This window comes from Carassius auratus, chromosome 20 (genome assembly GCF_003368295.1).
Source record: "Carassius auratus strain Wakin chromosome 20, ASM336829v1, whole genome shotgun sequence".
Lineage (NCBI taxonomy): Eukaryota > Metazoa > Chordata > Actinopteri > Cypriniformes > Cyprinidae > Carassius > Carassius auratus.
In genome coordinates, this window is record NC_039262.1 from 10,740,691 (window position 1) to 10,757,132 (window position 16,442).

The following is a 16,442-nucleotide window of genomic DNA, read 5'->3' on the forward strand; positions in this document are numbered from 1 at the left end:
GTTGGTGTGCCACCACACCCGGCGCTCCTCACACCCATTCCAGCCATTGGGAGGTCAGAACTCACCGGCAGGAAGAAGATTATCTCATGTTTTCATCAGCGCATACAGAGTCTAGCACTCAAATGTGATTCATAAACTAAAAATGTCCAGTGATTTCAGCTGGATGTCTATTGTTTCATTCAACCGCCCTGTTCGGGAATACATTACTTTATTTTGCTGAAGTAATAATGCTTACTCTTGCTCTTGTGCTACATGCTGTCATCAAACAGAATATTAGGTCATTTGATATTTTTAGCTCTGTACATTCATAATTCTGAATCTTTTACGAAATGCCTGTGTCATCGTGGAGCATTGCTCTTCTCCCAGGCTTATTCTCCTGTGGTGCGTGTGGTAGATTATGTAGGTGTGTGTAGTCATTGAGCTTCAGCTCTTCCATTAAGGTTAACCCAGTGGCACCGCTGCTTTGCACCACAACCCTCGGCAGATGGTTGCCAGGAGACCAAAGAAAACTGACATTTCAGAGCTTCTCCTGTCATATGGGAACAATGCTCATCTGTAGTAAGTTATAATTTAAGCAGTGAGGCCTTGTACACATGTAGAGCCATCTGCTGTATTCATATTTCACCTATGTGACCATGAACCCAGGTCTTATTTTTAGGTTTAGTCGTTGATACTCTTACAAGGTTAAAGCAGTTTGTTAGGGTTTTCCAGGTTAAAGGGGTCATATGATGCAATTTCAAGTTTTCCTTTCTCTTTGGAATGTTACAAGCTGTTTGTGAATAGATAAGGTCCCTATAGTTGCAAAGCGTTAAGTCTTAAACCCAAAGATATAATCTTTATAAAAGTTAAGACTTGTCTACGCCCTCCTAAAACGCCTTGTTTAAACGCCCCCACATGTATATGTCACGGTGTGGGAAGCTTTGCATAACACCGCCCAAATGTTCATGCAAAGAAAGAAGGCATAAATTTGATTATCGCTGTAGAATTGTTGCTGCTTCTGCCATGTTGTGGAGACGCTGTATTTTGTTGTGAAAGTGAAACGACTTTGTTTGGCTTTCTGAAAGAGGATAGAACTAGAAATCTGTGGTTAAGTTGTATTTACAACACTGTTCCAGAACAGTACAAACCAAATATTTTGATGTGTGCAGCGCATTTTACTGCGAACTAGGACTATTTCCTGGGAGAGTAGTTAACAATGCCAGTGTTCTGACAAATAATGCTGACTCGCAGCCTGTAACTTAAAGTTGTTGAATTGCTTTTGATCATCTCTGCTTATTGCACAGTTGTATCATACTCAGAACCATCATGATGATATCTACTCAGTCTATTTGGTTTGTCTATAGTTGTCCAGTGTTTTGCTCTCCATGGTGGTGGTGGCATGATTGATTTATGTAGTGTAATCTGCCCTTTGGCACAAGCAAGTATATGAACAGTGTTGCAGTTAAAAGCCTGCCACCCTGAACAATGGCTGGAAGTGGATAATAAAGAAATATTATTTGACCAATTTTCTTTGACCAATTGAAAATTGTCTTGCCTAGTTAAAGGAAGCAATATGTTTTTTTTTTTGGTACTTGTTGACATAAAACATGCTGCTGACCTCTCATGAGAAAACACTTAATGTTATGATGGGTGGGTATTTCCATTCTGTTTAATTTCTGTGATGCTGTATGGTTGTTGTTGCCATCGTAAAGAGCTTTGTCCCATCCATTGCCCATCTATTTACCTCTTTCTATTTCTCCATTTTATGAATTCTGTATTATACTGTTCTCATTTTTCTGTTTCAGTTCTGCTTTAAGGGATGAGAGGAGGAAGATCAGATCACCTAATGGTCAGCACACATGCCTGATTCAGGTTCACCTTAAAGTTCACATTCATTGTGCAATTATCTATCCTCCGTTCTCTGGCTTCTCCAGCTGAGTGGCTGCCCATGTTCCCCAAGCTTCATTATTTCAGCTAAACTGCGGGTATGCTCCAGTGCTGAGCTCCGCCACTTAACCGTACCATGACCAGTCTAAAGCGTTCACAGACCGAACGCTCTGTGGGTGGCTCTGTTCCCGCCACAGATGAGTTTTATACTCGCCGTCTACGCTTGCCCAATGGAGGCGCGCCACCCCCTCGCAGTGAAAGCACGCACTTGACTGGCACACCTGGGGTTCCCAAAATGGGCGTCCGAGCAAGGGTTGCTGACTGGCCCCCCAGGAAAGATGGCGGCAGTGGAGGAAGTGGAGGAAGTGGAGGAAGTGGAGGAGGGGGTGGAAATGGAGGTGGGGTATGGCACATTACAGTGGAGACGGATTCCCCTTCCACCACCACAGGAAGTGCCCAGAGCAACTTGTCAAGCAAGCTCGGTCACCTGATCAGCCCTCAGGACTCATCCATGCTACGGAACATTCACAACACTCTGAAGAACAAGATGCATAGCAAAGGCAAAGACAATCGCTTCCTCTCACCTGATGGGTATCTCGGGTCTCCCCGGAAGGGTATGCGGCGTATACGGCAGCGCAGCAACAGTGACATCACCATAAGTGAACTGGACGGTGATGGTAGCGAAGGCTGGTCTTTCTCAGGATGGACGCCCATGCATCGAGAGTACGGCAGTACCTCATCTATCGACAAGCATGGTGTGTCCGGCGAAAGCTTCTTTGACATGCTCAAAGGCTATCAGACTGATGCTCCGGACCAGCGCAGCCCTGCCCCTGAAAAGTTAAGCGAATTGTTGACAGTAGCTCATAAACAAACTGCCCTCGACTTGCCCGATGGACCTCTTGGTCCTCCTCGTGGCAGTCCTGCCAGTCGCCTGAAAGAAAGAGAAAAACACATGAAGAGACGTTCAAAGTCAGAGACAGGTGGAGAGTCAATATTCCGCAAGCTACGTAGCGTCAAAGCCGAAGGTGATTCGTCACGTGCGGGTTCCGACGCGGAAGACGGAAAGGCTGATGACGTGGTTCCTCCCCCTAAACCATGGGTCTGCCAGAAAGGTTTTGCTCACTTTGATGTTCAGAGTATTCTGTTTGACCTGAACGAGGCTGTGCAGAGTAGGCAAAGCGCTGTGAAGCGGAAAAACACCACCACTGGTGCCTCAGCTGCAGCCGCAGCCTCGGCCTCCAATACGTCTTCTCTCTCGTCCACACAAAGCGGGGCTTATGGCTCCCCTTGTGGAAGCCAGGAAGAGCTCAACATCAAGGACGGGCCTTCTCTAGACTCAGGGGACGACAAGAGCAACGATTTGGTCCTCAGCTGCCCTTGTTTCCGGAATGAAATTGGTGGTGAAGGAGAGAGGAACATCAGCCCTTCCAAACAGGGCAGTATCGGCAGTGGTGCCTCTAGCTCTTCCAGAGATGAAGAAGGATCCCCTGAAAGAGCTCCCAACACACATTTTAGCAATGCAGGGGTGGCTGTTCTTGAAGCCCCTAAGGATGGCAAGAGTCTCCATCATGATCGTGGAAAGAACAACATACTAGAACATGTGGACTTGGGTGCTTATTATTACAGGAAGTACTTCTATTTGAGAGGTGAGTGTTAACATTTTGCAATAATGGTACATTTGATGTCCTGGTAATATTTTTTCTGTGGAGATATCCATGTATATTAGGGTTGTGTATGGAGTGCTAGGAGTGATTAATAACTCACCCTAATGTTGTTACAAATCGTAAGATTCCATTCTTCTTTGGAACAAAAATGACGAAATTTTTAATGAAATCCGAGAGCTTTCTGACCCTGCATAGACAGGAAAATTACAGTTGAACTTCCAATGCCACATGGACCATTTTACCAATGTCCTTACTACCTTTCTGAGCTTTAAAAAATGTCAGTTGCGTAATTTCACTTTTAAAATTTTGGCAGTTTAATTCCTACCAAAATTAGGGGTGGGAATCACCAGAGGCCTCACGATAAGAAATTATCATGATACTTGTGTCACGATACAATATTATTGCAATTGTAAATATATTGCGATATTCTGCGATATATCACGGTGTTACAGTGCAACTTGAACTTGTACAAAAAAGGGATGCACCGAAATGAAAATCCTTGGCCGAAACAGAAATCAAAATTCTGGATGCGCTTGGCTGAAAACCGAAAATGCTTTGTAATGATTTATTTTATTAAATAATATAAAGTTATTTTGTAAAACTTTTTTAATTTAACAAAATTTTAATGATACTGAATTTAAAAAAGTACAAGCCAATAAAATAACCACACTTTTACTGAAAGTAACAATAAAACTGGACAAAATTTATATTAATATTGGTAACATTTTACAATAAGGTTAATTAGTCAACTACTTTAGTAACAAATGAATAATTTATTAATCTTAGTTCATGTAATGTCAACATTTACTAATTCATCATTAAAATACAGTTGTTTGTCAGATCGCATCGTGATGAGGAGAGTGAAACATGCGTGCTGAACACTGCCGGGTGGGGTACAGTGCACCATATATATTATTATAATTACATGTAGTCTATCTTTTTTGCTCGCATTTTCGGCCATTTTTCTCTTTGATAATTTTTAAAAACGTAGATGTATTTAATATTTAATTTTTAGATATGTAGTTAAATGTTGCATTAAAGTGATTATTTAATAACTTTTCAAATTGACAAATATTTATATAAATTTATCCCACTTTTTTTTTATCCCACTTTTTATCCAACTCAATTGGCAGTAGAAAAAAGAAAATCAATTTGTTAATTCTTTACAAAAGTGCAGTGTTGCATTTTTAAAAATGTGTTTAACTTGTTTAGAATAAGATCTGTACTTAATCATTTATGGAATTTGTTTATATCGCTGCTGTTTTAATGAATTTAATAAATCATTCATTGAAAAATTATTAATATCCTCAGAGCACTGGAACTACTTGGGTGTCGATGAGACTCTGGGACCGGTAGCTGTCAGTATTCGTCGGGAAAAACTTGATGATCACAAAGAGCACGGCCAGCAATACAACTACAGAATCATCTTCAGAACCAGTGGGGTGAGCACTCATTCACACGGCCCAATTCCTTTGGCATATATAGTTGTTGTAGTGTCTGAATGCAACATGCTTACTCGTGCATGCACAGGGAGAATTAATTCTAAGCAGTTAGTGGTGAGTGAGATCCAGGTCTGAAGCCCACTGCTATCTTATATAACATGCTAGGTGAGTTCTCTCTGCTAGTGCTCTGCACAGATCAAACTGTGCTCTGACTGGCTCATCACCATACTGCTTCTCAATCACACTGCTTTTGACAGCAGTTTTAAATGGATGGATCTCTCTAATTATAACACAAAGGCTCTTAAATGTGACCTTAGCCTTTGGCGTGATATATAGAAACTGCTTATGATTCACTTGCATTCGGATGTGCATTCTTTGTAGCTAAGGTGACACACAGCCCAACATGGCAATCTTTGCATTGCTATTATGATATAGGCAGATGGGCAGATGTGGTTTAGCTTAGTATAAAAATTTTGTCCCACTCATTACGACATCTTTTCAGGTATTTGAGATCTCAGAATCATAATGAGCAGGTATTAAAAGACGGTAGTATGTTGGATTTTGGAGTACCAAGTACTAATTTTCGCAGAAAATCTTAAAACAGTATTTAATACCCACCCTTCGAGTCACACCTGCAATTTTCAAATGTTATACAGATAATTGTTTATGTATGCCTACACATATTTAAAACAATACATCTTTCATATCTTTAACCTTCTGTCTGTAGTTAACAACCTTACGGGGCTCTATTTTGGAGGATGCTGTGCCCTCCACCTCGAAGCACGGCTTGGCTCGAGGCCTGCCTCTAAAGGAGGTGTTGGAGTACCTTGTACCTGAGCTCAATGCCCACTGCCTCCGTCTCGCCCTCAACACACCAAAGGTCACAGAGCAGCTGATGAAACTGGACGAACAGGGGGTATTATGATCTTTCCTTCCCTTAAAAATGATATGCTATTATGCATGTGTGATAGTTTGGGGTGTCAATCATTTAATATTTTTTTAAAGACATTTTATTCAAATTTTGTTAAGAAAAAACAAAGTTAAGAATCATCCCCACAGAACATTGGTGATTCAGTTATTTGAATTGGAAACATAAATACATACATATCAATATCTATCTGTCTGTCTGTCTGTCTATATATAGGAAGATATATACAGAAATATATATTGACTTGTATTGTTCCTGTTTTGCATGGGCTTATGCTCTTTATTTACTATATGTTCTGCAGCTTAGTTTCCAGCTGAAGGTGGGAATCATGTACTGTCAGGCCGGCCAGAGCAGCGAGGAGGAGATGTACAATAATGAGGCAGCAGGTCCCGCCCTAGAAGAGTTCCTGCAGTTGCTGGGGGAAAGGGTGCGCCTTAAGGGTTTTTCCAAGTACCGTGCCCAACTGGACACTAAAAGTAAGTCTTATCGTTTTGAAGGTTTATTTAATTGCCACTGAAGCATGAAAGGGGCTTATTGTGTGATTTAAAACCGCATGTAGCTAAAGGGGCAAAACAGCTATTGAATCTCTGGTCTCCTGTCATGTCAGTCTAGTAGTCTTTAGGGCTAGTTAATTAATTCTAACAGGATCACACTCAAATGAACCTGCAGCGTATTCTAAATACGTCCCTCCCTGTCAGTGGTTTATTGACAATTGGCGGTTGTGATTAAATGTTATCCTCTGTCTATCCTCTGGTTTGTTTCAAATTGAACCCAGTACCCTTATTCGAGACCCAGTCATGCATACCGTGCTTGGCAGCCGTGCTCCACCTCTCCCCTGAGGCCATAAGTAATATTGTCTATGATCACAAGCAAGCTTTTAATTCCATTTATCAGACTTGACATTTTACCCCTTACATTCCACCCCTCCACTGCTAGCATGGCCGAGAAGGGCGGCAGAGTTGTCAGAAAGCTTTGATCTCGGCTTGACGGATTAGGATGTGGTTTTGGAGTCAGGTGGAGTATAGAGATCAGGAAGGAGGGACTGAGGAGAAGATGAGTTTTTCACCACCATGGTCCAGAGCGACAGTATCCTGTTTGTGAACAATAGAAAAAAGGGGTCCTTTAAAAGAGCGGGAGCCATATGTTGCCCTAACAAGTCAAGGAATGTTAAATAAATGTGACCGTGTGATCAAAGGCTTTATATGGTATATCCCCTTCAGACAAAACAGAAGTCTTTTTTTTTTTTTCAATTTAACAATAGAAAAGCAGGTGGTCATATAAAAGCCATGTATGAAAGCAGGGCTCAACATTAACGCTTGTCCGGGACAAGTGGATTTTGTCCCAACCGGACAAGTAACCTGATTAAAACATCAATAACAAACAATAACTAGGGCAGCACCGAAACTTTGGTGAGAATGATTCTGATTTTATTACTTTCAGTGTAAACGGTGACTGATAACGGAAAGTGTATTGACCGTATCAAGGTCGAATCAGTTGAGTCTAGTGCAGCCTATCTGACTTACGGAAAAATCAAAACTAAGAGGCGCAACAAACACACACAAAGAAACAAACATGAACAAACATACTGTGGTAGAAAAAAAAAGATAAATATTCTATATAACACATGATAGAGCTAAGCAACATCAGAGGACCATGCACCAGCACAATAGCAAATGAGACATTGATTTTATGCAACAGTAGTTCAATAAACAATAGTTTATATTAAACTACTTACATTTTAGACACATAATTGACTGTTTTTGCAAATGAAAATAGTTCTAAGCAAAGTCACAGCAGAACAGTCGTACATCTCTGAGCAACACACAGCAGTGTGATTAGTTACTGAATGATTCAACATTTTTTTACGAATTGGTTAAGTCAATGATTCAGTGAGCCATTCATAAAGTCCCTGCATCCCAGTGTGCATACTATCCACCCTATCTGCCTTAAATAGTATTGAAAATTACTAATATCTCACAGAGTTTAGGATTGATCGTATGCACATTGGTGTGCAGGCAGTCACTTGCTTTATTTATTGAATAAATTAGCCTTATTGAACGAATATGTTGAATCAGTGACTCACTCATTAAGACAGCGACTTGCCGCCACCTACTGGTGGTTTGGTTTCATATTTAAAGTATCATTGCATTTTTCCAACATTTCATATTCACTGAATATAATTTTAAAAAACTAAGTAAAACATCTTATAACATTATCTATGCATTTGCAATTGTACTGTGTAAATGCATTTATAGAACCTCTTATCGTCATTAAACAGTCTGTGCAAAGAAAAGTGACAGTGACGTGACATACAGCAAAGTGTGGTGAACCATACTCAGAATTCGTTCTCTGCATTTAACACATCCAAAGTGCACACACAAAGCAGTGAACACACACACACAACGTGAACACACACCCTGAGCAGTGGGCAGCCATTTATGCTCCCTAAGTCCTGGTATTAGGTATTATTTAGGAGTCAAACTCTCTAACCACTAGGCCACGACTTCAGTGCTTGAGTGTTCACTCTGCAGTGGAAAGATGGGGTTTGTTGATACTGATTTTATTTGAATGGTAACAACCATAAACAGTCTAATTATTCTAACTGAATGTATTGATAAAATTTAAGAATTTGACGTAAATGATGACACATACATTTAGTAAGGTTAGGAAAATATTGCCCTTTATAAAGGTAAAAAGTTTCCTACCAATCAGTTTAAGGCAGATATCACAAATATGCTGATTAAAGTAAGACATCATAGAGCACTATTATGAGACTAATGCTTTAGAACGGATTATTACATTTATGCCAAAAAAAGAACATGTCAAGGCTTAATGTCGAGCTCTGGAAAGGTTAACGTGAGCTTTTTCTTGCAGCGGACTCTACCGGAACACATTCTTTGTACACAGCTTTTAAAGACTATGAGATCATGTTCCATGTGTCTACAATGCTGCCCTACACGCCCAATAACAAACAGCAGGTAAGCTGTCCAATGACAAACACCACTATAAGAATCAATCTTTTTACTTTCACTGTTAAACTACCACACCACTGTTTAAATGTTTGGGGTCAGTCAGGGCTTTTTGGATGTAATAATTTTGTAACTTTTTAAACTTTCTGTTTCATGTTCAAAAATATCAGGATTTCCATAAAAATATTACAGTTTTCAACATTGCTATAACTGTTTTCTACATTGATAAATGTTTCTTGAGCACCAAATCAGTATGTTAAAAATGATATATAAATGGTCATGTGACACTTATTAATGTAGCAATGGCTGCAGAAGATAATTGTGATATTATACTGATATTGCCATCACAGGAATACACTGCAAATTCTTTTTTTTCTATTATTGTTACAATAAATTTTAGTTGTAATTGCATTTGAACGATAGTGTATACTGATCTATGCTGTTTGTGTTTCATAGCTGTTAAGGAAAAGACACATCGGAAATGACATTGTCACCATCGTGTTTCAAGAGCCTGGAGCAAAGCCCTTTAGTCCCAAGAACATCCGCTCACACTTTCAGCATGTCTTTGTGGTTGTACGAGCGCACAACCCGTGCTCCGACAACACCTGCTACAGGTGAGTGGATTGGACATTTATTTAGCTGCAAAAAATTCACACTGAATAAAGTCCAGGTGGATTTTTAAAAAATCTGGTAATTTGTAATGGTGCATTTTGCGTCAACCCCACACACAATGATTTTCACACACAATGATTTTCATTGTGTGTCCACAGTAGTGATCAGCACTGTACGAAACCGCAAAACCAGTGTAGACCAGAGTAGTAATGAATCGGTTGAAAAAATTCTTTTCAGAATCTTTAACTGCATCAGAGCAGTTACTGAATTGGTGTCTGACTCTTTGTAACTTTAATTCATATTTCTGTGTTGATGAATTTTCTTTTGAAACAGGAAGTTTGGGTGGGTGTTGAACTTTATAATTACATTATTACATATAATTACAAAAAAAATCAATTATCAATCGGTAAACAATTCTTTTGGCATGTTTTTTTTTCAATAGAAAAGACTGAAAGGCTGAATTTGTTTGCCTTTTTATTATTTCTTTTTTTTAGGTGGTAGACTTGAACTAAAAGTCACAATTTTGATTTCATGACTGATTGTTCATATAACACTCTCAGGGCCCTATTTTAACGATCTGAAACGCAAGTGTCAAAGCGCGAAGCGCAAGTAACTTTGTGGGCGGGTCTCGGCGCTGTTGCTATTTTCCCGGCGGGATAAATGGCTCTTGCGCCCGGCACAAATCTAAAATGGGTTGGTCTGAAGTAGCTTCATTATTCATAGGTGTGGTTTGGGCGTAACGTGAAATAAACCAATCAGAGCGTCATCCAACATTCCCTTTAAAAGCAGGTGCGCAAGTTCCATTATGGATTGCTATTATTATGGAGTATTTACCAGGCGCACGCCAGGAGCGGTTCACAGCCGAGGAGACTGATGTTCTTGTGAGAGCAGTGAAAGAGAGAGAAGTTGTGTTGTATGGGGATGGGAGAAACCCACCCAAAATTGCGTCGGTTAAACAGGCGTGGGAGGAAATAGCCACAACTGTTTCATCGATTTTTTTCCTGGTTCTTGACGGACAAACATATTTGTCAGATGTCCTTACATAGCCTATATGTCTTGCCACTATTGGGCAAACAGGTCTGATCCTTAATTACTACAATTAGCCTGAATAATTTGTAAGCTAGATTTATGCCTATTTTTTCACATCTTCGTGGCACACCACAATGATTTCCGTCATCTCATGTGTTAATATTTTTTTTTAGTGTAACAGTTTATGATTTGCAAAAATAACTGTTGCATCTGTGTAGATTACATGAGCAAAGTGTATGCGCGTTGTGCACGCTATACATTATGGTCAAGCATGCGCCCTTAAAATAGCATAATGAACAACGCGCAACGCCCCACTGACTTTAGACTAGGTTTTTTCTGGTCAGTGGCGCAATTGTTTAATGGAACAGCAAAATAGCACCAGGGATTGTTTGCGCCAAAACACGCCTCCTTTTTTGCGCTGAACCGCCCAGGGAGCGCAAGTTCATTCACTAGTTTAGCGACGTGCTTCTGTGGAGGGAAAAGCGTGCTTTGCGCGCGTGCAAAATAGGAATGACACATGCGTCGGTGTACAAAGTCAATTGCGCTGGGTGCAAGATAGGGCCCATAGTCTTGTTGAGGTCGAAAGTTATTTTGTAATAAATGGCATTTACACTGTTGTGCAAAAGCTAGTTTCTTTTATTTTTTAAGAAATTAATATTTGTATTCAAACAGTACATACTAAATTGATTCAAAGTTACAGTAAAGACATTTGTTACAATAGGCTTTAAAAACTTCAGTTTTTTTTTATTCAGTTATTTTTTTATAGTAATAATATTCAACAAATCTAGAGATTTACTGTATTTTTGTTCAAATAAATGCAATTCAATTATGTGAAATGATAAAATAAACATTAAAAAATCTTACATCTTACAGACCATAAACTTTTGAACAATAGTGTAAATAAAACATACATTTAAATGATTTCATATTTTTATATTTTGTATAAATACGGAAAAGCTGATTTGATATTAATTTTCTATCTTGTTGTGACACCAGAATTCATTATCTAATTGTAGAAGTGTTGTTTTTGGTTTTATTTTTGGATAAATGGATTTTCTTCCTGCCCATGGTGGGTCATGTTCTCGCTTGATGTCCTCTGGCCAGCTTATTATTCTTGTCGTACAGCACATTACCCAGGAGAGCACTGCTCTTAACCACTTCAAATGAGCTAGGCCCGCTAAATTTCCCTCATGCCTACTGGGGGCTGTTTATCAGTAGGATTTGTTGATCGGTGCATTGCTTACAGTCCAACCTTGAAAGTGCTACTATGAGTCAAAAAGAAGACAGAATGTGTGATTTATCTGAACTGAACTAGCAACAAATAGTGTTGATTATTGATATCTTCATTGTAAGGGCCTCACTCCTTTAATCCTTTGCTCCCTCGCTCCTTTTCTCCATTGCTTGCTTTCTGTTTTCGCCTCATGAAACTAATAGAGGTTTTAATTGCTGATGGGGCTCATTGTGTGTCGTCTTAATTATACCCAGTAGGGATCCTCATTGTTGTTCAGCTCTGAAAGTACAGAAGTTACAATGGCTCGTCCTGACTGAACCTCTCTGGAACAATAAGCTAAACGGAGCACACAACAAACAAGAGGGCTGCATGTGCACCCTTGCCAACTGTCCTCTCATGAGAGGGACTGTTTGGGGGCTTGCTGCTTACACCCGACAACCCTGCTCCTCCTTCCCTGATGGGCTCCCTCCCTCTCAAAGCCCCTTCAATCGCACACAAATGATTCTTGTGAGCATGAATTTTCCTCAGCTGTGGCCACTGTATTAACCTGCTTTGGACTGTTTAGACAGGAATTGGGATGGAAGTCAGGAAGTGGATCAGGTGGGTGCAGCAGGTTTCCGGTTTTTCATTTGTATGAGTTTTGCATTTGTTTATTTGTGTAAAGGTGAAACACGGGTACGAACGAAGAGTGATTAAAGGTGTTTATGTAGAGAGTTAATCATTTGTATGCCCTGCCCTCCTGTTGTTTTATTGGCTGCTGTTGAGTGTACTGAAGTGGTTAACACTGTTCACTGGAACCCTATCATTTTGGCAGACATCCTCTCAGCCACCAGTGAAGTAGCAAAGTAGATGGTAATGTTGTACAAAGCGGAAGCTGTTTATTCTTTTTTACAAACCGTCCATACAGAAGTGTTGTCCTGCATTGATATTGTGACACCGCTGAGTCTACAGTGTCACAGATGTTGCTGTGAGGTTGCAGTCTGAATTAAATATGATCGAATCTACAATTTTACCCCTAAGTCAATTACAGAAAATAGATTAAAACATGGTGAAATGTGTTAAAGCTCTTTTTTATAAAATGATGTAAATGCTGCTCACTTAAAATGAGCCCATGCTGCACTGCAAAGCTTTTTAGAATGTCTTTATAACTAATTCTCAACTCAAAATAAAACCCAAATAAGTTGTCTCTGTCTAAAATAACAGCAGCAACTAGTTTATGAGAATGCGGACAGGGAGTAGAACAAATTATTATTTTGTGCGAGCGATTTACTAACAAAAAAATTATTTTTGTGCAAACAATTCACAAAAAATAGGCGAACGAATTAGTCAATAATGCACATGATTTAGTAAACCGAGGGGATGAATTAGTAAATTGTGCATGTTGTGCGGTGCTCCGTAATAAATATATTAATTATCAGTTACACATTTATGCTAAACTTTTTAAAATTTAGTGAATACTACAGCTTTCGTTCGTATGGCGCCCCAGATTTTCATTTCATGATTTATAAAAAAAAAAAAAAGAATCACTGTTTGTTAATCTGGTATTTTGGTATGGAGATAAGGTTATTGTTATAATCATTTGGTAGTATTATATCACATTCTGAGTGTATATTAGTACTATTTTTTGTTTTCTGGTGGTGTCTGATAGAGCGTTTGGACCAGAAGCAATGGCACATGATGTCAGAGCTAAACCCAATGTTAACATCAAACCTTGAATGTTATACCGGAAATTAGTGTATCAGATTGGGTTTGTCCTTTGAACAAGTTGAAAGTTTGTGAGAACTCTGCTTTATGCATGCGATACTTGTAACCCTGTGTATTTCTGAGTGGATCAGGGTGTTATTTGCTTGTGTGAAGGTTCTTTGGTTCTTTGCTGTGGGCAGTGGATGCTCCACCAACCCACACTCTGCGTATTTATACTTCAGATATGTAATCCAGTTTGTCTCTCCACCTAAGCCAAGGGGGTCGGCTGCAACAATAAAGTCAGCCCCGCTTGCTGTTCGTCACTGAATAACCGCTCAGTGCCTAGAAGTGGATTATGTTTGGATGGAATATGCACTGCTCTATTCTAGCTTTTGAAAAATGTTGATAACTGTTATTATCCACACTCTCATACAGAATTTGGTTTTTGTAGGCCATTGGTGAAGCACAATTGTGGGAGCTTGGACTGCTTTAACTACTTAAACATAAAACAATATAATGCAGAGATTTAAAATAATAGTAATTGCAAAAAAGAAAGTTTTGTAGGTTTTACTACTATGGTAAGTTGTGGACATTTGTTTTTTTTTAAACCAAACCATGGTAAAGCCATCCTGCTCTTTGAAGTACAGGTACCATGCTTAAAAACAGATGAGATGTGTAAATGTGTTTCAAATGATACCAAGTGTGACAGAGGACTCTTGTTAGTTATGGGAAACACAACCCATTAACACTTGCGTAAGTTAAACACTTCCATTTGCTTATACTCTTTACTCACCACTTGGCAATTACATGCGTTAAAATAAGTTATTACAGTGTATGTTAGATAGGACATAATCAAAATAAGCAGTTACAAAAAAAGTTCCATGATGTTTTTGTATTGTATCTTTCATGGTAATACCATTATATTGTTTCAAAGCGCTAGGTATTTTCAAAGAAAATACCATGATCATAATCCTCATTAATTACCATAGTGTACATTATTTTATGGCTCACTTCTTGTGTGAATCAGGCCAGCAACCTTCTGGTTACCATCCTTAGTCTTCACCATGTCTGTGTTATTTATCCCTGCAGCCAAAGAAAAAGAAACAATATTACTAAATTAGATATCAACAAGTTATTCGTCTCAGTCCGTACCTCAGCTAGCTGCTGGGACTGTGGGAGAGAAGTGTGCTATGATGAATTTGCAAGCTCATTTTTCTACCACACATGTACATGTTTCCCCTCATTGTTTTTACAGATGAAACCCACGCACAGACAGCAGTACTTTCTTTGGCCCCCCTCTCTCTACCACCAACTTCTGGGACTCACTGTTCTTTGTCTTCCTCTTCCCTGTATCACTGTAAGATCGAGGTAGTGGCTCTCTTCGGTCCAGCCTCATTACTGCTATGCCTGGCTAGTTGAGTATGAGTTCCAGGCATACCAGACAGAGCAGGAAGCTTTAGATGTCCATTCCAGAGGCTTAATGAAAGGAAAAAGCAGGGGAGAGATGAAGCAAGTGAGGTAGAAAATAAAAATGTGAAGATTTTCGGAGATGTAATTGAATTCAGAAGGTTCTTCTGTAGAATATGAGGGGTCTGTCTGAGTTTCCTAGCACTGTGTGAAGTAGTGAACAGTATAATAGCCATCCATGTTGTTTTCATAATTTCCTCCTATTCCCATTTGACTAAGTATTTGATGTCCCCACTTCACACTTTGACTCTTGGTTTCATCGTTTTTATAGCAGCCGCATTGTCTTTCGTTCATGCATAAACATGAGGGCCTTTAGGGAAGTTTGAGAATGGTTTAGCAATTATCTTGAGCATGTGATGAGCAATTTGTCTCATTGTTTGAAATCTTCTCTCTTGTTTCCCCTCTATTATCTCCATCCCCTCATTCACAGCGTGGCAGTGGCTCGCTCACGAGATGTACCTGCCTTTGGACCGCCTATTCCCGAGGATGCAACATTCCCGAAATCCACTGTCTTTCGAGATTTCCTGCTAGCCAAGGTCATCAACGCTGAAAATGCAGCCCACAAGTCGGACAAGTTCCGCGCTATGGCCACTCGGACGCGACAGGAGTACTTGAGAGACCTGGCTGAACGACACGTTACAAGCACGCCTATCGATCCTTCGGGCAAATTTCCCTTTATTTCTTTGGCCCACAAGCGTAAAGAGAAGACCCGGCCATATTCTGGGGCTGAGCTGCGTAGTCCTGGGTCCATCACCTGGCCTGTTTACGCCGAGGACCATGGAGCCGGAGGAGAACTGGAGGCCCTGCTGGCCATTTCAAATGACTTTCTAGTCCTGGTGGACCCAGAAGCCAAGGCTGTTGTCTTCAACTGCGCTGTCAGAGATGTCATTGGTTGGACGCTAGGGAGCCCTGCTTCCATGAAGATCTACTATGAACGTGGAGAAAACATCTCTCTACGCTCCATTAATAACAACACCGAAGACTTCCGTGAGGTTATCAAACGTTTAGAGGTAAGTTTGGAATTGCATGACGGTATCATGACAAATGGTGGGTGATATGACCAAAATTTTGCGATATGACTCACGATACAAGTAATTTATTTCAAAGTAATTATATAAATCACAATATAATTATTGGTTATGAATAAGGACTTTATGATATCAAGTAAGCCGATTAAATGAGAATAACAAACTAATTACAAACAATAGGGCAAAAAAAAACTACAATATAACAAATAAGTAAATAAATGAAATGCTACATACATTGTATGAAATAATCATATGTATAAAACACTGTGTATATATATATTTTTTCTTCTTATTTTTACAAAATTGATTTAGTCAAGAGCAGTGAGAGATTTTCTCTCTTATGTTGTTTGATTAACGTGAATGACAGACAGCAGGAATATTAGACTGCTGTCACTTTAAGAGCTTTCTGTATCCAATATACTGTTACACATATTTTCTTTTTCAGCTGTTTGCTTTCACTCAAGTTCACTTATGTAGCTCAAAGAATTTTTGTTTTTTTATGGCTGTGTTGTTTATGATTCAT

General features: G+C 39.5%; 1 protein-coding gene across 7 annotated transcripts in view; it reads left to right on the forward strand.

Moving 5' to 3' along the window:
* The window catches only part of LOC113120890 (signal-induced proliferation-associated 1-like protein 1), a 78,979-nt gene that overhangs the window by 44,109 nt on the left and 18,428 nt on the right, over nt 1-16,442 (forward strand). For all 7 annotated transcript variants that reach the window (XM_026291014.1, XM_026291013.1, XM_026291009.1 and 4 more), the window contains 7 exons: nt 1,785-3,512; nt 4,842-4,972; nt 5,700-5,888; nt 6,202-6,376; nt 8,775-8,878; nt 9,326-9,483; nt 15,322-15,901. In XM_026291014.1, the coding sequence (XP_026146799.1) occupies nt 2,003-3,512; nt 4,842-4,972; nt 5,700-5,888; nt 6,202-6,376; nt 8,775-8,878; nt 9,326-9,483; nt 15,322-15,901 (2,847 nt within the window). In that variant the 5' untranslated portion in view covers nt 1,785-2,002. The remainder of the gene's footprint in view (nt 1-1,784; nt 3,513-4,841; nt 4,973-5,699; nt 5,889-6,201; nt 6,377-8,774; nt 8,879-9,325; nt 9,484-15,321; nt 15,902-16,442) is intronic.